The sequence below is a fragment of the Manacus vitellinus genome, unplaced genomic scaffold, assembly GCF_001715985.3.
Source record: "Manacus vitellinus isolate BGI_N305 unplaced genomic scaffold, ASM171598v3 scaffold_2_pilon, whole genome shotgun sequence".
Classification (NCBI taxonomy): domain Eukaryota; kingdom Metazoa; phylum Chordata; class Aves; order Passeriformes; family Pipridae; genus Manacus; species Manacus vitellinus.
The window spans coordinates 6129614-6156735 of NW_021940208.1; the positions used below are offsets into that span (position 1 = coordinate 6129614).

Genomic DNA, 27122 nt, shown 5'->3' on the forward strand with positions numbered 1-27122 from the left:
TGGAGTTACTCAAGCAAAGGAGAAACTGATGCACTTGTCAGCCTGATCATTACCTAACTGGACCCATCACGTTCTGGCAAGTGTATCAGGTACAGATGCTTGTAAAGTTTTCTTAATAGGAGAGTCAGACAGATCTGTCTGATACATCAGCTGCCTCATGTATAGAGAGGCCACCATCACCATTGCTTCTTGCTTTCCTTCCATCCTTGTTCAGTAGAGAAGCATGATATATTTCTCACAAGACCTATAAAGGTTGCAGCCTTCAGAGCTCTATTATTGCATTCATTATATGTATGTGTATACAGATGTGTTCATATTTTTCTTGTCTGGATTCCCCCCTTTTCTACCCAAAGAGGGACAACAATTTTAGATGTTCTACCCCACTCTGCTTCATTTTATATGCTTTCCAAGTTGTCTAAAGAGCAGCAGCAACCAGACTCTTATATTGCCTCAATGTCTGTAAGGATCACTGAGGAACCTTCAACTTTGGTATCTCCTTGTCCTCCAGCAGCCATGAATTTACTTCCATTTTTTCATTGCCTGCAGAGGTGAACACTTGCCCAGACCTCTCACAGGACGATTCAGAAGCACTAGGTATGAACAAGTGGCTTGAGCAGTCAGTCTGCTCTTCTGTAGCAGATGGCTTTCAGCTTTATAGTCCTTCCCTGTGAGCCAGAGATCTCTAGCCAGAGATGTAACCACATGGTTGCAAAGCACAGAAACATCTAATCATAGAATCATTTAGGTTGGAGAAGACCTCTAAGATCATTGAGTCATCAGACAGAAAGCCCAAATTTACATTCAGTGGTTGATGGGAGGGACACTGTGCATGGTAAAATCTGTACCTGACCTTAGCATGAAAAGGGCAGTTCAGCAGATACAACTGACTTCTAAGAGTTGTGCCCATGTGCCAGATTTAAATACAGAAGTATTTCCTTCCCTATTTTAGAGTCATTGGTTAAATTCAGACTGATTATAAAAACAGATCATTATGGAATAGTTACTTCAGTTTAGGGGCACCCAAAATGAAATAATGAACAGCAATCTGATTTCAGAAGATGCAGTTTTTCAGTCTTCTAAAACTTGACTTTTTTAAGGCACCTCAGTTCATGGCACCCCAGATTATTACATCTGAAAATGAAAAGTAGTTAGTGAAATACAGATTTAACCTTATGCTTAAGAACACAATAACTCCAATTGTCCTGCTGAGCCTTAACTTCATTTACTTACAGTTTTTTCAGGTGCAGACTTGTTTGCTTGCTAAGCTGGCTCAAAGAGAGACATTGCCAGCATTCCAATGCACTGCTGCCATTCAAGGCTGCAGCCTTTTCTAGTTTCTAACGGTAATTTGACCTAGATATTTGTGTGGACCTTGCCTGGATGTGGAAGAGACTGGAGCCCTGCACAGCTCAGCAGATGCAAGCCCTGCTTATTGGTGATCACTCCTCTTGGCCTTTGGCTCTGATTTGTGAAGGTAGAAACCTCATCAGCATATTGATTCTTTCTCCTATGCTACAAAACATGGTGAGATTTGACAGAAAGTATGCTGGTGACTGATCATTTATCCCTTTGCCAGATAGCTAGCGAGCTGATATGACAGAGCCAAAACTCTTAAGTATACTGTTCACTATCTTCTTTCTCATAGTTGTTTTGGGGACAGGAATTATCATTTGTTTCTTTTGGATCCAGCTCTACCCAGCCATTCCTTGTATCAGTAAAACAGATCTTCAATATAAGGATGGCTGTGAGTGAAACTGTTCTTTAAGTTTAAAAAATGGTGATGACTTAAATTCTGCTTTCAAATCAAGTTCTGACTGTTTGTATAAGCAAGAAATAAATGTTTCAGAAATATATCAGAGAATCATAGAACCATAGAATGTGCTGAGTTGGAAGGGACCCATCAGGATCATCGAGTCCAACTCCTGGCCCTGTGCAGGACACCCCAAGAATCACACCAAGTGCTTATATCTTCTTGCTGAAAATGACACAGATTTTGTCCAGTTTCTTAAGTAATGTCTGTAAATGAATCTTACATTCAGTCATTTGGAGAGGATAGGAAATATACAGTTATATTTTATTTTCATTTAATATAGCACATATCCTTTGGAAAAATGCCATCCAATGCTACCTGCACAGATGTAGGCACAGTGCAGTGAGGTACAGGAACCAAGCTCCTAAGCTACAGTTGTGGTAGGAGAGGAAATTTTTTCTACTGATTTTATGGGCACAGAGAGGAGGTCAGCTGCTAAGTGTTTCAACCTACTTGTAAATTGTTTTACTATCCTGTTGTCTTTATGATACTTGAACAATCATCATTGCTGCAAATTGATAGTATTCCTGTATCCTGGATTTACAGCAGAAACAGGAGAAATGTATATGTTGAGGAGCTGGTTAGAGGGAAGTAACTTGGACTTGTCCTTCTTGAAATATTTATTGCCTTTCACTGATCTTTTTATGGGCTCCAGGAGAGATTTCAATGAGGTGTTAGGTTGAAAACTGAACTGAGAGGCTGTTCCTTATGTAGGACAAGATGGTATAAAGGAATTAACTGTTTGACAGCTGGACTTTGACTTTTGATGAATATTTTTTACAGGAGACTGCGAATCCCCCTGCTCCTTTGTTGGCTGCTCAAAATACAGGGCCAGGTGTGCAGAGGATCAGTTGCTCACTGTTCCATTCCTGTGCTGGGACCGGGTAAATGAGGGATGTGTGAGGTTCCTCTCCTCCTGCCTCTGGGCTTCCCAGGGAGCCACAGCAAAGGTAGCTGTGTCAGGATGTGTTACTCTCATAGGTCCATGGTAGGGAAGCATGGGAGTAAGTTGGACTCGGGGAGTATGTGTCTGAGCTGTGATGCCCCCTCGAGCTGCTTTCCTTGGGTTGAAGGTTGTGTTCAGGATCTTACTCAGGGCTTGGTTTATAGGCACTATCCAGCCTATAAAAAGTAATTAAAACATAGCGAGTATTTGCCCCCAGCAACCCTTGTAGGCTTGCAGAAAGAACTCTGCAAATAAATTAGTGCTTTTTGACATCAGCTTGTACCCACCACATAAACCCCTTCCTGAGCTTGGCATTAGGAAAGAAATAAAATAGCATTCAGCCAAAGACTAGAGTTTCGTGTCTTGATTTTATTTTTACTCTAGAAGTTCAGTTATTTTTACCTAACAAACAACATTATTACCCTATAACTCTGTGTTGGCAGTGAGGCTCTGTGTCGCCTGTGTCTGACAGCTTGCTAATAATGCAGCGTGGTATGAGCACGTCCTGTGCCAGCAGCGATTACTGCGAGCAGGCGGCAGCGCGATGACAGCCTTGAGAAGCTTGAGAAGCGGCAATAGCAATCTGAGAGGTGACATCGGAGGGAATTTCCCAATTATTTCTGCTTCGTTAGGCTTAGGGTGATGGGAAGGTCACACAGCAAGCGCACTCCTGACCAGAAGGTGCAGGTCACCTCTTTCAGACTTCTCAAAATGGTCCCTTTATAATTAGGGGATGTGATTTAATTTTATTATATTTTTTAAAAGATAATAAACTATTGACAGCTGAGGTTTCAGGCTGAATTTAGCCATAATCGCTACCACAGATGCTTGTGTTTTCACACAAGTAACTGTACTCATTAAGTCTTCCCATATAAACAGCTAAAACTTGGGACTAAATTGCCAAAAGAAATCAAGACTTCTGAATACCGGAGTGCTGCTGCCCAGGACACCTCCTAAAGATATGGAATTGGTAAGGGGAGAGAGGGGTGAGCAAGGAGTGATGAGGACAGCTTTTGTGGTGGTGGTGCTGGCCATGAAGAATGGGATTAATCTCATAGAGTCATAGAATATCCAGAGTTGGAAGGATCATCAAAGTCCAACTCCTGGCCGTGCACAGGACTGCCCAAAGAATCACACCATGTGCCTGAGAGCTTTGTCCAAATGCTTCTTGAGCTCTGTCAGGCTTGGTGCTGTGACCACTTCCCTGGGGAGCCTGTTCCAGTGCCCAACCACCCTCTGGGTGAAGAACCTTTTTCTAATATCCAACCTAAACCTCCCTTGACACAACTTCAGGCCATTCCTTCGGGTGCTGTCACTGGTCACCTCAGAGAAGAGATCAGTGCCTGCCCCTCTGCCTCCCCTCATGAGGAAGCTGTAGACTGCCATGAGGTCTCTCATCAGTTGCTCTTAATTAATATCATTGTTTCAGAATTAGACTTCTGTGCTAAGCCAGGCATGCCAACTGATCTGTAGGTACTGGAGAGAGACTGGCAGTCCAGACTGACCAGCAGCCCCTCCTGTGTTTCTTACAGCAGAAACCTGCGTTTACAGGTGTAAGCAGGACACCCAGATTTACTTATCCAAAACCAGACAGGAAGATTTTCATTATGTGCAGTGTTTGGCATCATATCAATTGAAATATTAATCCTGTTTCTGTGACAGCATGGTGTAGCTCTCATAAAATTACTGGAAAGGTGTGATTTTTTTTTCTCCCTCGGAAGATGTTTTAATGCAGAGCTATAAAACAACTTTATTTAAGGTTATATATTCTGGTGGTATCATTCCTATGGAAAGGACAGTGTGGAGCAAGAATGGAGACACAGTATCATCTTGCAGACCCTTGTCCAAAGCCAACACTTTGCCTCCTCGCTTAGGAGGACAGGGAAAAAGTGAGCTGTCCATGCTCTGAAGATGGTGTCATGGATGGCTGAGTATTGAGAAAAGCAAGAATATAGATATATCTGCTTGCAATCCTGAGCACACACTCATTCAAGAGCTAGATGAGGTCTTACTTGGCTCCTTAGCCCTTCCAGGTTGAACATATTTGACCAGTCAGGAAATGACAGTACTACAGAAACCAAACATTTATCAGCCAAGAAACTATTTCTGCAAGGAGGAGTTTGAATTGATGACATACCATGAAGTTATATAGAATCATAGAATATCCTGAGTTGGAAGGTACCCACAAGGATCATCGAAGTACAACTCCTGGCCCTGCACAGGACACCCCCAAGAATCACATCATGTGCCTGAGGGCATTGTCCAATATATCACTGTATAAAGTGGAGGAGAGACTGAATGATTTTGTTGTGGGTTTGGTTTTGGGTTTTTTAATTAAAAAATGCTATATATAAGTTTGCTTTTTGGGGAGGTAAAAAATCAAAATTTAAAATTCTTCTTTGTTCTTTTTGAGAACTGTAGTCTCAATGCCTTTTCTATAGCTCCCAGTCCTTTGGGATGGGCAACCCACTGAGACGGCATCCTCTGAGGAGTAAGTTATGTCCCACTGGGATTCTGGGATATGAGAGCTGTGGTAACTTGGGACTGCATCAAGACATGAAGAGAGACTATTAGACAGCACAGTGGGATCCTCAAATTCAGACTCCTAATTTTAGAGAAAAAATGTGGAAATTTAAAACACTGTAATGAAAAGGTGTTGGGTTTTTTTAACAAAAAAACCCTCACAACTGTTGGAAAGCTGAGATTCAGTAAGAAAAGCACTTCATTTGATGCCAAATTTTGTCAAAATCACTTGGGAGTGAGGCTATCACTGGTGATGAGCAGTGTAGGAAGGTATGAATTAGCTTGATGCCAGGTGAGGTCTGGAAAACAGGCCACATAAGATTAAAATTAAATTAAAGTCACTGAAAGTAGGAACCTAAATGCTTTAAATGATTTGTCCCCATCATTGTGTTGCAGGAACACGTATTAAAAGTAACTTTTTCTTTTTATCCCTCAAAATGGGAGAAGAGCACTCCAGAGGCACGCATGGAGGGCTAAATGAGAAGTCCTGGGGCACCTGAAGCATCCACAGGCCATGCAGGAGAGATGTGTCTCTCCAAGTGCTAAAGCAGGGAGCTAGATGTACCCAAAGCTATAGATGTGTAGGAAACTGAGTTGAACTTGTATTTATGAGCTCTGTACATCACATGCAGACACCTAAATTTAAGTGTCTTAGTCTCAAGATGAATCTCATCTGATGTTTTACGTTTAAAGAATTACTGGTTTTTCAATTACAGATCTGTTGCCTGTAAAAGTAACCTGTATTTGTGTTCCCCTCTTCTTCCCTAAGAAAAAACCCAAAACAACTCCTTATGGAAACTGTGCATATTTCCAGAAACCTGTTCAATGTATCTGTCAGTTCTGTTCCTCATTTTCCATGCTTATGTCGTATCTATTTCAAACATTACATGCCCTTTGTTTATCCTAGTATTGCGTGGCCCACTTGGACATTTGGGAAAATAGAGAATGGTTGGAAATGAGGAATGTGTGTGTGTAGTTGGTGTCTGTCCAGTTGCAGTATTTGTAGCCAGTGCTTCAGTCTTTCCATGCTCATGCATGTCTCTGTGTTTGACCATGAGCAAGTCACTAAGCCCCTCTGTGCCTCTGTTTCCTGATTGTCCAGTGGCACCATTCCTGCCTGTCTGTATTGGCAGCCCATTTTTTTTTTTCCTGGACAAGGAATTTTTTGTAGTTTCTTATGAGATTGTTCTAGTATTATTCAGGAAAAAAGAGATAAAGTGATGTGTATCCATTATTACATTGATAGGTTCAGCAGCCTTTTGGCAAATCTGGTTTCAGGGCAAGTGCAGTCTGGTTTTCTGTGGTTTGGAGTGAAGTTTAACTCATGGAGGGTGCTTGTGGGAGATGGGGGTGGTTGTCTGGGATTGTTTTTCCTCTCTTTGTCAAATTGTGTACTGTGCAGGGCAGGGCACTTTCTCCCAGGACAAGTTGACAAATACTCTGTCTAAAGCCATGTTGATGTATATCCAAACCTCTGTCCAAGTGAGGCCAAGCACTTTGGCAGTTCCTTTTTGCAGTGAGGTTCTCCAGAGCTGACAGACGAGGCTCTGCTGAATGGGCCAGTACAGGGCCAATGCTGATTAATGATGCAAACACAGCCCCGAGGAGCAATGCTTGAGCAAATAGGGGTGATGTCAGCCCTAGCAACAGATGGCAAAGCCCCTTTTCCCGTGCTCCATGGGCTGCTCAAGCACTCGGAGCTGGTGAATAAGGAACAATAAAGGTAGCACAGGGTTAACCACCACTTTTATCAGTGTTTTTGTGCTGGCTTAGCTCTTTCACAGCAAAATGTCAGTGGGTGAATTGATTTTTTTTTTTGGTTTGCTGTCCAGACGTAAGAGGAAAGTGGCCACAAGCAACTTTTAGCTCTTGGGGCCGCCTGCTAAAAGGGGCACAATAAACATCCTTCCTGCAAATGTGAAAAAGCAATTGAAGGTGGAACTGTTTTATAGAGGTTTCTGATGCTGTTGCAAATTGTTATGGGTCAGTTGCTATTTCTAACACAAACCTCAGCTGCTCAGAGTGGCTGGAAATGCCTGTGTTAATTATCATCAGGCTGAGGTCTTGTCTGTAGACACAAGTTGTATTGCTTTAACTACACTGGTATCATTAAAGCGGTACAAATACCCTGAAGTGAATGCAGTTACAGTGGTATAAATGAGCTTGTTTGTCTCATAATCTGTGCTAGTATAAAGCACCTTTATACCCATATAATTGCACTCACTGGGGGTTGTGCCAGTGTAAATGTTTTGGTATGAAAAATCAATAACTGGCATAGTTGGAGGCTGTCTGGGGTCTGGCAGGCTGAAAGTGTTGTGCTGCAGCAGCTTCCATACTGAATGCTCAGCTATTTTTGGTTTTAATCTATCATTCTTGTCTTGACCTAGAAATAAAAATTTAATGGAAAGTTGAATTTATGGCAGCAGCAGAAATAGGGGTCACAGGTGCTATCTCCCTCCTTGCACTCCAGTAGCTGGAGGATGAAGGAACCATCTGAGCCACGGGACAAGAGGGTCCCTTCCCATACAGAGATAGGGAAAGGGGCCAGCCAGCAGACCATCCCAGAGAAATATCAGTGATGGGAAACAGAGTGATGTAGCCTAAAATAAGAGGTGTAGAGCTGCTTCACAGCTTTCTGAAGCTGCTCTAATTCATGCCATGAGGCCACACTGACAGCCTGAAATATAGGAGGATCTGCAGGGGTAAGAGACAATGCCATTTTGCCTCCCTCATCTGCCTGATGGACACAGAGGGTGGGACTCCCCTTATCAAACTACAGGCATCTGCACCTGAGCTGGTTTTGTAAACTTCCTTTTGTAGTGACTGGAAAGAGATAGACACCTCTAAACTGCATTTTATCTCCTCTTAGCTTGGATAGATAAAAACCCACATATAAATCATGCTTCAGAGGTGCCTGTTTCTCTCCTTTAACAAGGATGTTTGTCAGTCAGGTAGGATCCAGGTGAGCACAGTGAGTCTTTCCTGTCCTAGTTAGCCAGGGTCTTATCATGGTCCGTGGCACTTGTGCTAGCCCTTGGCTTTGACACAGGTTTTGGTGGTGTGGCTAGGGAAATATTACTGACTCTTGGAAAAATCCATGTCTTAATCCATATATGTAATCTCACTTCGTCTTCCCTCCTTTAACTGACAAAACAAAATTATTTTTGGATAGGGGCTCTTAGTGAACTTCTAATGAACTGTTGCTCATTTCACTTTTAATGAACTGTTGTTGATTATTTTGTTACTTTGCACTGTTGCTACCTCAATTCATTTCTGCAGTTCATACAAGCATTGCTTTTGGGAGAGAAAAGGCCGCTGTAGCTCTCTGTGCATCCATGGTTTTGGACCACCATCACTGGTCTTTGGAGCAGCCACCGGGATTGCCCAGGTCCTCTGACAGTGCACTCAGCTCTGTCTGTTGCTGTTACCAGATATCATGGCCCTTTTGAAAATGGTGTTCTGTTGTTCATGGGATTAGATCTGTGCGTATCCTAACTCTGAGGGAGCCCCATCCCAGCTGCCAAGCAGTCTCCGGTCTCTTCTCCCAGTTCCTGCATGTCTCTGTGACCCACACAGTGGCTCTTAGCTCAGTACAATGTGCTTTGGTAGATAATGGGCTGTTAAGAAGCTATGTGATAGTGATTTCCTCCATCTTAAAATGTTTTAAAAACCTAATCCATTTGTGTTTTATCTCTGGGTTGTTTCAATTTCACCAAGCATTACCTACAGCAGATACAACCTGACCAGTTTCTAGACTTAGGGGCTCTGCTATTGCTCTGAAAACAATACTGCAAATAGAAAGAATAATTTGGGTAAATGAGGAGGCCTAATTGATTCATCAAGGGTTATACAGCACAACACTTCAAAGCATCCTCACAGGATCCTGCTGTGAAGTGCCACTCAGCCTCCAGCCACAAGAAGCCCAAGGAGAAAATGCTCTGCATGTTTTAAGGAGGTACTGAGTCTTAGCCTTAAAACCCCAAAACCTCATTGTTTTTCCTTGCGTAGAGACTCTGTGTCAAATATGTGTACATTATTTTTGCCTACATTTACCCATTTTTTATCTCAAGAAGAACTCTCAATATTGTTCACATTCTTAAAACACAAACCTGAGGGACTGAAGAGTTTTAAATGTGCTTCTCAGTGCACAGCACCAGTCTTCAACACGTAGTTTTATGTTAATAGCTAAGATTTCCTATCTGTAAAATGGGAGAAATCTGTTTAACCCAAGGAGGAGTTAAACTCATACCTCACACAGGCTTTTGGTGCTGAATTCATTGACATTTATAGGGTACAATGTAATCTTTGTATGCTAGATGTTGTTAAAGAACATGATGTTGAGGTTCTTAGATTTTCCTGGAGTTTATTTTTTTTTTAATTATTTTTAAGTGTATGTTGGAAACTATAAAGTCACTGAGGAATGAAGTTTTATTTCTAACTTGATAAAACATATTGGAAACAATGGAAAACTTAGGTAACTAGTGTTGTTTTGAGTCCCATGTTTGAGGCAGTTTTATTCCTTTCAGAACTGAATAAAAAAAAAAGTAACTGATCTGTAAATCAACCCTTTGATGGAGTAAAACTGCCAGAAACCAAAACTGATCTGGCTCAAATGATAGACACTTACTCTGGCTGACAACTTATACATTTAATTGGAAGCTACAGCTTTTGAAATGAATTGGACAGGGTGAAATCATCACAGTCTTAGATGTAGACAATGACAGAAGCCAGTATGTTCAGTTCTCTTCATTGAGGCTTGTAACACAAAAAAAGCTGCTGATCTTACTGGATTGTGATAGAAGATATTTGCCCTTCACTGAATAATAAGCTTGCAATCACATTTTGCTGAAACAAGTTCTTTGTACAAACGAAACTTAAATCAGAAGGAAGTTAAATCTCATTTTTTACTCTTCGATCAAAACCTTCATGCTTCAGCACCTCGTAGAGAGGAACATTAGGCTCACATTTCTGTAATCTTATTCGTTATTCAAGATTTGCTCCTGATAGCTTAAACTACTGGGGGGGGGAACAAAAAAAAACAAAAACCAAAAATAAAAAAACCCACCACACTCATACAGCCTTAAAAATGGAAAATTGATTCATTTTCACCACTTTGCAAAGCCTTTCATTATAAAAGGGGAGCAAACCAAGTAGAAAAGAACTGCATGCATCTAAAGTCACCAGATCTTTTCACTTGTTCCCAGGGCTCGGACAACAATGCCACTATGAAAATAGCTCTGAGGAGGAAGAGCATGCTGGGTAATGAGATGCAAATGAGCACACCAAGCATCCTACTCTGCCTTAGAGCCTTTGTATCCAGTAGCGCAATAACAACCAGCTTTTGAGTCATGATAGGTTACCACAGAATAGGTTTCACAATGGGCATGTTTATTATCCTCATGGTTCTCCTCAGCTTGTGGTCAGCAGGATAGTTAAACATGTTATCCATTTTAGTGAGAAGTTGCCTAGATTAAAACTAGCTGAAATAAGAGTGTCACAATTAAGTGTAACAAAACTCAGTGTGGGACCTTGTGAAGGGAGAAGGGCATTTTATGGTATTTAACTTGATCCACAAGTACGTTTTTCTTACATCCTCTGCACACCAAGGCATGTGTATTCAGGTGCTGTGGCCAAGATGACTCTTGTGGGAAACTGAAGACCTCACTGTGTCTCTTGGGTTCTTCTTGACTGACAAGGATCTGAGTTTTGAACAGGTCCTTTAAAACATTTAGGAATTAACAGTTACCTTTACATCTCAATTTTGCTTACTTTGGCTTCTGTAACTCATTGCTGATTTCCTTTATCTCATCTTGGATATCTGTAAGGCCATCGCCTGTCTTTCTCTTAGCATGACATAGGTGACGTACTGGAACCTTGTTGCCCTCCTCCTGTTACCAAACCACAGGTCTTCTGCTAACAGATCAATGCTGAGACCTTATCAGAGCCCTGTGCTCAGATGTAAACAGCACGTTCCTCAGTCTTCTCCTTGGTTTAGCACTACAGATCATTCTTGCAAACCTGACTGTTGTTTCTTTTGATGCTTTCACACGTATACGTTTCCATTCCTGTTTCATCCATATGCATCCTAATATTTCTGATAGGGACCTGGACAAAAGGGAGGTAGCTAAGGAGACTTGATTTACTCAGTTGGAAAAACCAAGGAAGGAATAGAGGAATAGCTTTGATTGCTCCTTGGGTACACAATTCTACCATGCAGGTGTGAGAGGACCTGGGAGACCCATTTATGTGACCAGGGGGAGAAGCACAGGTGAGACCTGGATCAAGTCACACACATGCTCCTTTCAGGTAGTTCAGCATTGTTATCTGGGGCCTTCAGAGGGTGAGGAAGTGGAATATGAGGACTTGTGCACTAACCAACTGTCAATGAGAATTTAGAAAGTATGATAGCAAAGAAGTGTATGAGTAGTATTGGAGCAAAACAACAGTGCTGAGCTTCAGGCAGGAGAAAGTAAAAATCAAATTGTGGTTATCCCTACAGCTGCAGTACTTCCATCAGCTGCTTGTCACTGCCTCTGGATGCGTGTTCTGTTCCAAAAGTAGTCCTTGCAGTAGCACCACTCCATTCATTTAGTGATGGCTTCTCTGTCATCAGCCCCACTGGTAGCAAAGGCTTGCTTAGCATCCCTGCTTTCAATCTCCTCTTCTCTGCTGGGATTGATGCCCATTCACATCCTCCCCCAGTGCATATCTCCTTATTCCTCTGTCCCCTCTATACTCTCATTCCAGCCTCATTCTTTTCAACCAGAGTTATAAATAGATCAGTGTTGTGGTTTAACAGCAGCCAGCAGAAATGGTACATGGGGTGCTGCTGAGACCCTTGACTGAGCAACTGAACATGGGGTTTGCTTGCCCTTCCTGCGCTCCATGTGCCTGCACATGTGGAAAGGATCCCACCTCTCCCTTTGTTTCAAAGCAAGAGAGAGCTCTTTGCAAATAACTAATTCCACTTCTCATCCTCAGCCAAAGATTCACTGGTACCCAGGACCCACTGACAGCTGTTTTACAATGCTGGGGCACTGCACTAGCTTCGCAGGGAAAAGCAGCTGCTGTTCCTGTTCTAGTTTTGCTGTGTATTTTTGCTATTTTTTATGTGCTAAGCCACTGAAGTGAGGCTCACAGCTAATACAGTATTTTACCCACTGATAAAAGTTTATAAATCCCTACACAAAGAAACAAAAAAGAGGCAGATTTTAGAAAATGCTTTGTGCTGTTATAGTTGAGCTTTATGATATTGTTAGTTAATAACATCTTACTCTTAACAGAAGTCATTTTTTCCTTTATAGATCACAAGGCACTTTACAAAGAATGATACCCATTATCCCAGTTTTATGGGAAGGGAAACTGAAGCATGGGACATAAAATGTCCCATGTGAGGTTACAGACCAAGACAGAGGGTGAGCTGGAAACCAAACAGAGGTGTTTCTTAGGCAGGAGAGCACCTTCAGAAGGGCAGCGGATCTTGACAGTGCTGTGAGTTGCATATCATGAAACAGGGCCATATATCTTTTCTATGAGGCTTCTTTCCACAGCTCTGTGTTCTGCCTTCAGATCAGGAAGGTCACCTCGTCAATGAATCATTTTTTTATTAGAGATGAAGATGAGATTGACTTGATCTGGCAAATCTGCAGGTAGCACAAGGCACTGCTCTCCCAGCACTGTGGCTTTACTGAGCTGAAGACAATTGCTGGTCATGAGGGATCAGCACCTTTTTTTTTAAACGCATTTGGGAGAAAAGCTGGTGTTGTTTTTCTGTTGCCAAGAGCTGTGCTTGGTTGAGGGAAAAATGCAAAATCACTTCTCTTTAAAAGGTAATGAGGGTGTCTAGATTAGAGGGGAAAACTGACAGCTGCGCCCTGCACATCCTCTGCACCTCCTCCACCATTGAGAAGAGAAAATACCAGGACTTCATCGTTCTGTGACCTATACATATGTTATACAAAAGCTTACATTGGAGACTTTTTTATTATTCTTTTTTCCTTCCTTTGTCATAATATGCTAGAGAAAAAAGTCGAATAATAATTCATGATGTATCCAGGCCCAAGGTGCAGAATATTTGCATAGCCCCTTTCCTCTGGAAGTGGCACCACCTACCCCTGCCATGGATATTATGTAAGTCTTCATTTCTGCAAACAGTGACATTAATTAGCATAAGTTATAACTAGAGTCTAGTTAGGCTCATTCGTCACTTTTGCAGAATTATGAGGCCTTTATGCACAAAAAAATTAAAGAAAATTGTATAATGATTATGTGTGCTAGTTATTAAGCTAGCCACCAGTTAGATGTATTTATAGCTATTCCTGCCAGTAATAATGATATGCTAATTATAACCCAAATAGAATTCTGTAATTTCTCCCTGAAAATGAAAGCCATGGAGGGGGATGTTAAAATCTGTGCTGAGGCATCGTATTAGCAATTGGGTTTTTAGGCAACAGTGTTCTTCTTAAGGGAAGAAAACAAAAGAATGCTACTTCTTTTGTGTTTGTTTGAACCTAAATAAAGGATTTGGACTTGAAAACGTTCTTACCCTACAAACCGTGAACTCCTGTGTGAAGTGTTTTAGAAGAGCTAAGCCCCTGTGTGACAGTCCCTCAAGGGCATTTGCTCAGTTGTTCCAGAGCATCACAACCCTAAGAGATGACTCAGGCAACAATGACAATGTGGAGAAATTGCTCGTAGGAGCCAGTGCATCTTGGGCACATTGAATATTATCCGTCCTTTCATTTAAATAATGCAGCAGTGTTAATTTAAATAATGCAGACTCTGTCTGCAATCATAAGGGCAGATCATGAGGGATCCCTCACGGTCATAAAATGATCATTTTAGAGTAAGGCTTTCTGGGGTTGCAGTTTGAGTTTCATCCCACTTGAGTTCAGGCACTTCACTGAGATGCCTGAAGGTATTTGGGGTCCAAAGTGACCACAGTCAAGTGGTGACTGTGGTTTGATACAGAAACAGGCTTCTTCCTGACCAAACCCAGCTCACTGCCATCACTCCTTTATCAAGTAAGAATAACTATGATAGTTTCCCTTCCAGAAATGTGAAAGAACTGGCACCTTAAATACAACTCCTGACACAAGTAACTATTGAGGGTTATTATCAAATCAGAGATTTGAGCCATGCATTTGGGAGATAACAAATAAAATGTCAGCAGTAAAGAGCAGGAAGACAGGGTAAAAAAATAAGCCTTTTAGTCACAGAACTATTTGTCTGACCTCTGTCAACTGCAAGGCTTTCAAACATATTTTGAAGGACAATATAATTAAAACATGAAAATAAGTAGAAAACCAGATAAAAGTGCTCATGGGTTTACCAGAAGTAAATCTTATCAGCCTGTCTTGATGTCACTAATAAGATAAATGATGTTCCAAGAAATACTCTGTGTGTCATCTACGTGGACTTCAGTAATGCATTTGATACGGTTGCACTGCAGAATTTATGAGGTACGAGGACACGGAGATTAATAGTCAAATTGGTATGTGCGTATGGGTCTGGCTAAAGAGGAAATAAAAATTATGAGCCTTGAATAAGGAATTTGCGTGCTGAAGGGCATACATTAACAAATTATCTCAAGTATTGGCTAGGCAAATGATTTGTTCGGTGGTTTCTTCAATTATGCTTCAAAAGAGGGAGTTTGCTCTCGTCCAGAGTTAGGAGGCATCGTCCAAACTGGAGAGTTTAGAGAAAGGGGTAGGGGTGGGGGGGGAAGAAAGGATCTCTGAGAGTTTGAAGAGTAGAAATTAATTAATCAAGTAAACAAAACGGTGTATTTGAGGAGTAATACACGATCTCTGCTCCCTGCCAGGTGCATCCACAGGAATCAGTAGTTAGGCTGCTTTAGCGGGGCTATGTAGATGTTATTGGAGCACAGTGTTCTTCATCCATCAGGCTTAGGAGAAATGAGGGTTGGAACTGCAGTGCAAGAAGGGTAATGGCAAATACATTAGGTGAGAGGAAGCGAATAGAGTGTGGCTTGTTTAGTTGACCAAATTTTTCATAAATGCAGTCTGTCTGGAAACTGGGGCATTCAACATTCATGTTCTCAAACAAGCTTCCAGGAGGAATATGCATCACAGAAAACCTGTCCACTCCACAAATGAAGAGGAATATGTAGAAGAGCAGTGGCTTTCCCTGCAGTTCCTGAGGACTGCGCTGGATAAGTTTTGAAGAGTGAAAGGGAGTCCCTCTGAGTCCCCTGTTCTACAGGCTGAACAGACTGGCACACCATATTGTCACTTTAAACATATTCTAGGAACAAAAAAAGCCAGAATCTGCCTTTAAAGGAAAGCATAATCCAAAAATCTTCATTGAAGTGAATGTTTGCTGTGCATTTTGTTCAGAGTTTTGATATTTTCAGCAATAAGCTGATGGAACTCTTAAAGAGAGACAGAAGGGACAACCAAAGAGGAACAAAAAGGTTTTGCTTCAGCTTCTCCTTTATTTTTTTTCAGACATAACCATGCAGTAGAAAACGTAACTGTTTTTTAAAAGCAATCATTTTTTATATCTAGCTTGTTTCAAAGAGGTCGTTTCACTCTCATTGTCACCTCAGGAAAAACAATAAAGCAGCAGTCCTCCACATAATTGCACGGGCTCGCCTGGTGGGTTCTCTTTCTTGCTCAATGAAGTATCATTCATTTAGATCAGAATACAGTCTTTCTAAATTAGAGGTTTACATGTGTAATTATATAAAATGATATGTTTGTTTACATCTCCAAGTAAAATGTACATCGTTTTCTATCATTTATCTTTGAAATTCAATTTTGCTTTGTCGATCCCTAATTTATTGCAGGAGATAAATGTGCTGTTAGAGTGTTTACAATGCCTCTCACTGCCTGTGGGTAATAGAATTACCCTGGTTATTGCTATTCATTTTGACATTTCTATGGTTAGGAATACGCGATAGTTTTACGTTCCTGAATATACGGTGAAATCCTAATGCTATTTGTTGTGGCTGCACTTCTGTTTTTATCCATCTGAACTCTTAAATTTACTTTCAAAGAGTAGTGGGACAGTTGACAGCTGATGGCTATATTTCTCAGCAGCTGCGTACTCTCTTCTGTGTTCAGTATATGCATGGAGGGGCCGTGTTCATACCTTTGTGTGTACAGTTAATAAATATTTGACATTTCTGATAAACTCATCAGTAAACCCATAAACTCCCATATGAATTTCTGCTAATTCGGCCTTGGGGCTCTGGTGAACGAACAGTGTGTATATCTAGTCAGTGAATTCATGGAACATTTTTGTAAAAACCACGTTCGTTTTACTTATTCCTTTTGTCTACTTAACCGATTGGGTTAAAAGGCCTGTATTTTCAGCAAACAATCCCAAAGCATTTTTTTCCCATGCAGAGCTTTCAAGGGTAACTCTACAGAATGTTTCCTTTGATATCTTCTTGTGGTTTTCTTTCTGTGTCCTTGTTCCTTACAGTATTTGAGAAAGGCAGATTGGGAAGTGCATCTGCTCTGAGCTGTGACAGTAGCCTCAGTGTTGCAGGATGCTCAGAACCTCTCAGGGCACAAGAACTCTGCAGAGAAAGGTCTCTAATTTTATATTCTTGTTTCCATTTCAAAATTCTTCTCTTTGAAGGTAAGGATCAATATTTTAAAAAGGACAAAGTTTCTCTCAGCACCTAGGGACTAGAAAGCTTTAAGACAAGACTTTGGCTAATCCATCCAGACTACTTCTGTGTGGGTGTTACAGGGCATATATGGCCTCGTGCTGCCTGGCAGTCCTGGGCAAAAACCCTAAATCCACTGCGTGTGGAAAGGGTGTAAAGCATTTACTGCTATGATTTGGAGCCAGGTAGTATGTTCTGAGGTTATGTTTAAACCCTGCATAATAACCTGACATCCCTAGTCATACTTACAACCCATCTCACTCTGGCACTTTCTTAATGAAATGTTTTTTATGAATATGCAGAGCAATTAAAAAAAATTATAATGGACAGTAAAACATGCAGTAAATTGTATTCCTGTTAATCTTTTGTTGGGGAAGGGGAAGACATTTCTTTCTTTCTCACATTCCTATCTCTATGAAGACATTCAGCTTTCGGCTTAAAATAGAGAAATTTATTTGGCTTCTTTTACTTTAGCCTGTTTGTTACCTGTCTTATACTCTTTTCATATTTCACTTAAACAAAGTTTAAGGATAAGAAATCAACTAAAAGAGTTCTTCAGAATTTTTTTTTAAATTATTCTTTATACTATAAAATTTGCAACACTTCCAGAGATAGCAGTAAAATATGCTGTGTCTCCATACCAGATTCTGTTATCTTTTAAGCAGTACTTCAGGAAACAGCTCAGGTAAGGTTATCCATCCACACGTTGAATGAAAATAATTTAATTTCAGAAGGAGAAGGCTATTGAACTCTCCTTGGCTTCACAGCCATATTAGGGAAATTCAATCTGTGTTAGAAAATAGCCTGTGGCAAACTAATTTGTGGTCCCTAAGTGCCATAGTATTGAAAAATATGTGAATTTCTTCTAAGTCAAGGGTCAGTTTAGTTACTATCACACCTACAGCCGTAAGCTATTCTGGATGTGTAGAGAATAAGCATCAGAAAAAGCAAACCCACAGCAGTGTTTCCCTCTGTGTACTACTGTTGAAGCTATCCAGTGCTTCAAGATTTCCTCTGCCATAGGCTTTGCATTTAACAGCCCTTGATGAATTTTTCTTCTGTGGCTAAGTCCATGAATTAATTTGTTTCCAACAAAAATTCTTCCAATAGTGCATATATATTGAAAGAATGAATATCAGTAAAAAATAGAACTAAATATACCTCTGTAAATATGTGCATTTTAAGATAATTTTTAATATTCAACTTACTGGGTAGACATAAAACATCACAGACGTAAATATACATTGTCAAATATCTGTATATGCAGTATATAAGTATGTATTTGTATAGCATGGTCTATCTGCTTCAGCACACAGAGGTTTTATTTCTGTGAGCACCCTTCTGTGAAACAAGAGAGCTAACTGAAGGCAGAGCATGGATTATTCAGTTGGAAAATCCTAATTGTCAGTCGACTACTGTAATTCAAGCATTTAAGGCAGAGTTAGTTGGCAGGTTTGCATTTGCCACCCCCCTTTCTGACTGCAAGAACAGAGGTAGTGAATGCCTTGAGTTTTCCAAATCAGAAAACATTGAGAAAACAAAGAAACGCTTTATTTTTCCAGCATATAAATTAAGATTTATGTGCATAATCTACTCTGAATGACTAGTTGATATTTTATGAAATTTTTAAAACAGTGTTGTCCAATAAATATGTGATCCTCAGATGACAATTTGGGCTATCATAGTTTTGGTGCTATCTCCTCTATCTTTGGCTGTCACCTTCACTTTGATCATCATCAAATTCTAAAAAAAAAAAAAAAATATAAAGCATTACTCATACTGTTGAATTCGTAACTATTGCTGATTTTATGTCATGATCAATGATGTATACAGACATACATGTGCATTCATCCACACACATACCTGGCATTACTTCTAAGACATCAGATCTATCACCAAGTTACTGCTTGCTAGTAAGTTACATTTCTTCTTTTGCACTTTAGTAACTGCATGCTTTACTAATTGCAAATGCAGAGTAACTCAGGTGGGTTTTGATCCTTTCACTGAACTTTTCCCTTCTTTAGCACATCTCAAAGTGCTAAAACCATTTTCCCAAGCATCAGTGGTAAGTGTTGCTCAAATGTCTTGATCACACATCTGAGCCCTGATGACTGGTCATTTGTTTCCAAGATGATGTGTTGGCTGAAGATTGTATAGACCGATGTATTGGCTAAATTGTCAGGATTTCTTTGTGTTGATCCTGTTCTTTCTTTTGTGTCACTTTGGCTACAACTAAGCACTAAGGCAGGTCTGCCTTTTTGCCCACCCTACATCTCTGGTTCTCCCACCTAGATTATAAAGTGATGGGATGAAGAACATTGCCATTTCTTCTCCATCTACATGCTGAATTTCCTTTTACAGGGGAATAATGCGGGAGACAATGATGATCTTATGCAGTGTACAGTGAGGAAGGATGGAGGTAGGATGTTCCACTGTTGGTATCAGCTGGGACTTGTGACCACGTCCTGCAGTATAATGGGAGAGGTTGTGAGGAGTGAGATTGTTCACCTGCCAGCATTTAAGAACTCTGTAACAGAAGGGGAACAATAATTATTCATTTACTAAGATGGGGAAAATATTCCAACAGCAAAAGTGGCAGGCATCATAGAAAAGCAAGATTTATAAGAATATATAGTTACCTGCAAGCTGAAATATTGGGTCAAGCAATGTTTTGAAGTTTCACAAAACATTCCATTTATATAGTCTGAAGAACAGATATGCCAGAATGCAGAGAGAGATGTTTTAACTCAGAAAGTCAAAGAAAAGTATGAAATTCTGTGACCGGAATGATATAACATTGCTTGTGAGCTAATGGTTTCAGTGTAAATAACTTTTCTATCGAATACAGTTTTCCTCTTCACTTTTATGGATGTTCTTAAAGATAACAGTTACATATATCTCCATGATGGACCATAATGTTTCCCTGGAAATTTGAGAAACCATTTGATAGGTGTGCAACTTTTGAAGCTTGTTAGAGTTTTTGACTATTTTTTGATAAATGCATGCTACATTTCCCAGCTGGCTTTGGGAAGTTGTCCAGAAGGCTGTGTCTATAAGGGCTATGGCACATACTGAAGATAGGAAAAAAAGGAAGGGTCATTTTTTTATTACTGTCCCTTTGTGATTTTCTGTCATAACCAGGAGTACAACCTAACATAATTTCCGTGGGTTAATTTTTCTCTGTGAGTTATTTTCTTTAGATAATGCCTTTACACCATAACAGAGTATGACAATTTAATGCAGCTAGATAAGAACTAAAACTGAGATATGGTCTCTTGTGCAAAGTCAAGTTTCTCTCAGTTGCCCCAGTATCTTGAAAATAAAGTTCTATATCCTGGTAAATATTGCTATTATTATGTATCTATGGCATGGAGTACTGAATACAGAATGGAGGTACACAGCAAGGTTTTCATAAAACCCAGGAAATTAATTTCTTTGAGATTGGAGTGGTAAAGCTGTGGATAGTCTTAGACATAACTGGTGTATTGGTTTTTTTAGTTTTGATGATTGCTTTTCAGAATTTCTTGAAATACAGTTTTGTAATCTGAAAGGACCAGATTCATATCCATACCAATACATGACCATAACTAAATAAATATTAATATCAAGTAATTGACACCTGATTTTGTGTGATATTTTAAACAGTAGCGTTGTACAGCATGATCTATCCATGACTTCAGGAATGTATGTGAAAGGGAGCAGCCAGGATACTGCAATGAGGCCATCATGAGTGTTGGATGGGACAGTTCCTCGAGGAACAGGAATATACATATGAGCAATTATTTTTATATATTTTTTCAACATCCTAATGAAACTGCCCAGAATGGGCACTTTTATGTAGAGCTGTCTTTAAGGCAAAAACAATCAGTTGTGCTGGTTCATGATCACCAAACTTCACAATCAGAACTGATGGTGATGGCTTGCTACCTGCCCTTTAGGATCAGCTATTAAGTCTGACTGCTAAATCTTCTAAGATCTGCTACATTTAAAATGTAGGCAATTCTGTCGTGGAGATTTGTTATACACTTCTTTTAGAAGGAAATTCAGGTATGAAGGCACTCTGCCCATTATTGCAGTCAAAAAGACTCTACATTGAAAAAAGGATAACAAAATCCCTTAGTAATAACAGTTTTGCAAGGAGGTAGATGTACTAGTAACAGTTTTAGTTTTACCAGTGAAAGACAAGTACTATTTATTTTGACAGTTTTCATATTCAGTTTCAGATGTTAACTCTTGCTCTTCAAAAGGAACATGAATTCTTCTGTCTGATGAAGATGATGAGGACAGAGACCTTCTATAATTTACAGCTAGACATTTCTTGTTTAAGAAGAAAGTAGGTAGAGTTCACAGTGACACATTAGAAAGGAAGTAGAACATTATATGAAAATTACAATATTCCTAACTGTGATTAGGCTGTGCTTGATAAATATCCGTAGTGCCTATGCACGTGATGAATAGGGATACTTCAAATCTGAAATTTTACTTTATCAATTTGTTGGGGCTGAACTTCCTTCATAATTAGGATTTTCTTGCCTGCATCTTTGCTTTCTTTCTAGACATGGGGGAATCTTGTGTGAATGACACAAATTTATCATCCGTGATGTCATGTCTATTTAAACTCTTGCAGTGAGTAGATGTCTCCCATATGGTGTAACTGTTTTGAATACTTACAATTGCTTGATGCAGGCAATACCAGTTGTTTTGTTTTTTCACCTTTTTGCCAGCACTGGGTTCTTCCATGTAATTTTAGTGATGCACTCTGATTGCTGTTGGGTGTCACTTCTGTGGTCTAATAAGTCTTGTAACGAGTCTAAAATATTGGCAGCAGAGTGCTCTTTCCTGTGTTCATATCATCCCATTACATCAAGTAATATTTCTCCCCTTCTCACCAAAATAGGTAAAGTGATTCCTCCAGGGAGAAGCTGATAGTGTATGAGCAGTTGCAGCTGTAGAAGCCTTCTGGGACTAGAAGTGTTATGTAGATGTAAGATGCTGCTGATGGGTTCTTTAAGAATTCAAGGTCATCATGGATTTGTGTTTAGATGCTTGGCTAGTCTGATTAAATAAATAAATAGGTAATCCAGAGAGAATTTATTTTCTTGTTTTCCTTGATAATCTTAGAGACGAATTCTGGAGAACAACTTGGTCCACTGGCATTGTCTCTAAAATCAGCTTTATCTCTAAGAAAAGTTGATCCCTTTGTTTGTTGGAATCTATCACAAAACAAGCACATGATGCATTTTCCTATCCAAAGAAATGTTTTGTATGAGGGAAAACTCAAATTTGCCCTTTAAATCTCTAGTAAGAACAAAATAAAAAACTAAGTTATGTTCATAGGAGATATGTGTCATTTTTTCTTGAGGGAACTTTGGAAGTGTTTCAGTTTCTTTTCTTGGTAGAAATCTCACAAGAGTTTAATCATTTGTGAAAGTACATTGCTTAAAAAAAGATATCTTGATCATCCTCATGTAAAAGGGTACTTTATTTTAAAGACTCAATTTGAGCATGAAGGAAATTGATGAAATTGTAGTACAAAACCTTTAATGCATTATAATGATTACATTTGGAAATCATTATGTATACAAGTAGTTATTACAGAAATAACCTTCTTTGTCAAGTATTCTTGTCATGGAAGTAATCAGCATCCTATCATCCTAATTGTTTGAGAACTCTGAAATCTTTAATGAGGTTTTTTTACAGAAAGATTTCAGTCAAATGCAAATGATTCATTAAAACCCTTAATCATAAGACAAACAGTTATTCTTTAGTAATTTTTTTTATTCACTGTAATAAACGTAGCATGTTAACCATAGATATACAGTTAACTGTTTTTCAGTAACTTTTCTCACAGTATTTTTCATTAAAAGCCATTGTTAGGCATACTGGTTGGACTGAGAATCAAATGCTTGAAAGATGTCAGGATATCTGTGTCTAATATAGGTTCAAATAGTTTTTTTCCTTCGAGTGTTTTAAAAATAAATTTGTCTTCGGGTTGGTAGAGAGAAATATTTTTCAGTCAGTATTGACAATCAAATATCATCCTTTTTTCACAGGTCTGATTACAACAACATCAAGAAAATTGGACCGGGAACAGCAAGCAGAACATTTTTTGGAGGTAAGTTTAAGTGGAAAATATATGCTAAATACTTAACTGATTCCTGTAGTTTAAAATCACTTCTTCCTGTTCCAGGAGAGTGGTATTCTCCTTTCTCTTCATTTATAATAGACTCACATAAAGCTGAGAATCACCTGATTATACAGAATAAATACAACATTTTGCAATTCACAAGCACAGGAAAAAAAATGAATATGCACACTTGTTTTCCACCTGTAATCTACTTCAGTTAAGTCTTTTATTGTAACCCTTAAATTTTGTTTTGTATAGAATGTCCAGAGCAAAATATTGTTTTAAAAAAATAGGTTGAATGACTCCAACCCTGTCAAGACTTTTAGTGTCTCAAGTAAACATGCTTAAAGTTTTGCATCTTGAATCTAACATATCAGACTAATCATTTGGATGAAAGCAAAATTTGACCTTCCTTACATTCACTGCATCATCAGAATCAGTGAATTTTTTTAGCTTTCATGAGTTCGGACTGTTAACAACAATTTTCAAATTAAAAATTGCCTTCCAAAAGGATTGTCAGCCATTCTCTTGGCCCTTGTGATGAATGTTTCTCTTTATAAGTAGCTCAGAAATGTTGGATATGGAGTGATATACTTGTAAACTACTGGTTTTGCCACATGTGTTTTCTTTCACATTGCTGTACACCACGCTGTGGTTTTTTCCTTTGGGTAAAAGATCCTTGACTCTATCCTCTTGTCTATTTGTGAAATGAGGAATTCTTGATTCCTCTCGGTACAAGTAAAAAAAGCCATGTTGTCCCGCATAATCAATCATCCCTAGGATGATTTTAGAAAATTCTCTTCAAATCCCTATAAGCTAAAAAACATCTGGACAAAATAGTTCCCAGTGGAATCATTATCTGGCAACAAAATGTAGAAAAATGTACATTTGCATATTCCATATTTATTTTTGTTTGCTAGAAATACCAAATTGTTTTGGTCAGTGCAGAACACAGGAGAGAAGGGTTAATTATTAGTGTACAAGTTTGGGTTGTGTTTTCTTGGTTTTTTTCTTGATAATTCACTGTAGATTCTTACACTTCCATGCCATAAATAAATGGAGGGAAATAAAAGGATTTTTCCCTTTTTAGGATTAATTAAGTTGGAAAGTTAGTAATCATGTGTTCCAATATCTTCAAGGTTTCCAGTTTATACTGTCAGAATAGATCACAAATGGAATGAAAGGGGCATTGATTTTGAAATATATCTATTGATGAGAATCTTAGGTCTGGAAGTCTCTGTTGCTCAGCAGAGCATCCTAGTGGATGACAAGTTAGCCATGAGCCAGCAGTGTGCCAGTGTTGCCAAGAAGGCCAGTGGTGTCCTGAGACACCTTAAGAAAGTGTGTGGTCAGCATGGCACAGGAGGTGATCCTTCCCCTCTACTCTGCCCTGCTGAGGCTGCATCTGGAAAGCCTGAGGGATCTAGGCCTGTTTAGCCTCAAGAAGAGAAAACTGAGAGAATCTTATCAATGTTTATAAATATCTTAAGGGATGGTGTCAAAAGGATGTGACCAGACTCTCTTCAGTGGTGCCCAGTGACAGGAGCAGGGTCGACATGCACAAACACAGGAAGTTCATTTGAATACAAGGAAAAACTTCTTTTCTGTGAGAGCGACAGAGCACTAGAACAGGCTGCCCAGAAAGGTTGTGGAGTCTCTCTCTGAAATTTGGCTTTAGTCATTAATATGAGTTAATGTATTCCTTCCCCTGAATTTTATCTCCTTTGCAAAAATAACCATCTGCAAAAGTTTGAGGACTGAAGATGTCATAAAGGGAAATTTGTGTCTCATAGGCTGCTCTGAGGCTTGTGAATGGAGAGTAAAGTGGAGGGCAGGCTACCTAGAAGAGAAACACCTGAGCAGAGTGTCCTGCAGAAGTGGGGAAAACACATTGTAAAACCCACCTTGGAACAGTGTTCAGGAAGGGCAAACAGACTCTGGTAGAGACACAGCCCCAGTGGCCAAATTGACCCTTTGACCAATTGAGTTTGTGATGAAACACTGACCTTCACTGCTTCTTGGGGGGAGCAGTTCCTGCTGCACATAGGCACATGAGCTGGGGTCCACAGCCAGGCTGGTCAAGCTGTGCTCATTCTCATGGCAAACTGAGAAACGTTTTCTAAAATGCCTGTCTGTCTCTGTGTAATTAACCCCCTGGGGAGGCCTTAATTGCCCAGACAACCGTGGTCTCCCAGTAGTACAATGTTTCCCTTCCAGCTTCATTTCATACCCTTCTTGCAGGAGTTTGTCTGATGTAAAAGAGAGCAAACTTGGCTCCCTTTGAAAAGCTCTGATTAGTATTTGATCTAGCAACCCTTGCTCCCCTTTGTGCAGTGTGTGTGTGTGTGTGTGTGTGTGAGGCACTGACTGACTTTTCCTAGATACAACTTTTTAATTATTTTAAATAAAGTTGTCTCTTCCCTACCTGAATTTGACGGAGACGCTGTACCCTGTAGATACCAGCCAGTACTTACTTATCAAATTTCATTATTAACAGTATTTCCACCTCTTTCAGAGTGTTTAGGCAAATTAAGTGAAATAAGATGGCAGATGTTAGTCATTGTAGTTGTGTTTGGTGCCAGTGCTCATCTCCAGATTGCTGCCCATGATAGCTTAGAGCTCCTCTTCTGGAGTTAGCTATCCCTGTCCATACCAGAGGAAACATGAATTACCGGCAAGGACTGTATGTGTATTTTTAAGGCTGACATGCTTAGGAAAGGAGAATCTAAGTGACTTCCCTTGCAAGTGCACAAGAATTCTGTTGCAAACTAAGTACTGAGGCTCAGGTCACATGTGCATCTCTTCTTCCTTCCTCCTTTAGTTATCTTCTTTGGATGTATGGACCTGTGTCCGCATGGATTTTTTAGTGTACCTAAGGCTGCTGTCACAGGTCTCCAACTTACCAAAGAGTATGTCCCGAAGTGAGGACAGAAATATGTGAGACCTTGAACCAAAAGATGAATGAGGAAGTCAGAAATTGAGTCCCCTTTATAATAATTGAGATTGTTATAGGTAAATAAACCAAATCAAAATTTAGCAGCAAAATTTATTGTAAGATTTATATAAAGCGCAAATCAGCGCGCTGGGTGGCCTGGAGAGACCCCTGCTCCCCACCGGCCCACAAGCCCAGTAAAAACAAACAGCAACTTTTATACTTTTTCAGCTCCCCCTCCCATAGCCACTTGTTAGCTCTTGATTGGGCTTGGGTTCGTGGGCTTTGTTCTGGTTGGTTCTGTTGTAGGCCCATTTTGATTGCCAGGGACTTTCCATCAGTACTTTCCATTCAATACCTTTAATTAGCCCAATGTCCTTGGAACTGAATATGGGAAGGTGTCCAGATGGTCCAGATGTTCTCCTTGGCTCTTCTTTATCATGTCCATCCTTGACCCTCTGATCCTCGTTCTCTTCTTCTTTTCTAATGAGTACACTTAAACAATATTTTTAGAAAAGCAGGATATGGTATACATGCTCAGTAAAACAAGATACTTTATCTTTGCCAACTAGGTAGGGAACTGCCAGTCGCAAGATAGTCAACTTGCAGCAGTTAACTATTCCACAGCTTACAACTCCCCAGTCCCAACAAAGCATTAGCTATAATATACAGAAAGTACAATATATAATTTGATGAGTAAATTATTTTATCATAGCTTACTTATTACAAGATTTTCTGTTTGCTTTGGTGATATTGTTTGGGGGTTTTTTGTTTTGTTTTGTTTTGTTTTTTTTACTTTGGCATTTTGGGAGGAGAAGAACAAATAGTATTTCTTCTCTCAGATTTTGCATTGATCCTTGCATTGTAAGTACTTTTTTTTTTAAGTTCTCAAGTTGAGGGCTTAATTTTTTTGACAAATTCGTAATGTCCTGCAAAGCTTCAGGTTTTATTTAGTGCTTGCTATCAGGTAGAATTTTTCTTCTTAGTTTTAAATTGGGTGTCACTGGATTTTATGCAGGATGGTCTCTTTCTGTAGTGGATTCTTATTAATGGAATGCTTCTGCCTGAAATGGGAGGAAAATGACCACTTGATTGCATTACTTTCTCACATGAAGCAAGCCAGAAGCATTTGTTCTATTTCAC

General features: G+C 39.7%; 1 protein-coding gene across 6 annotated transcripts in view; it reads left to right on the forward strand.

The window, feature by feature from the left end:
* FAT3 (FAT atypical cadherin 3) overlaps positions 1 to 27122 on the forward strand; it is a 327771-nt gene that overhangs the window by 179920 nt on the left and 120729 nt on the right. For all 6 annotated transcript variants that reach the window (XM_018071264.2, XM_018071265.2, XM_018071267.2 and 3 more), the window contains exon 4: positions 22974 to 23035. In XM_018071264.2, coding sequence (XP_017926753.2) covers positions 22974 to 23035 — 62 coding nt within the window. The remainder of the gene's footprint in view (positions 1 to 22973; positions 23036 to 27122) is intronic.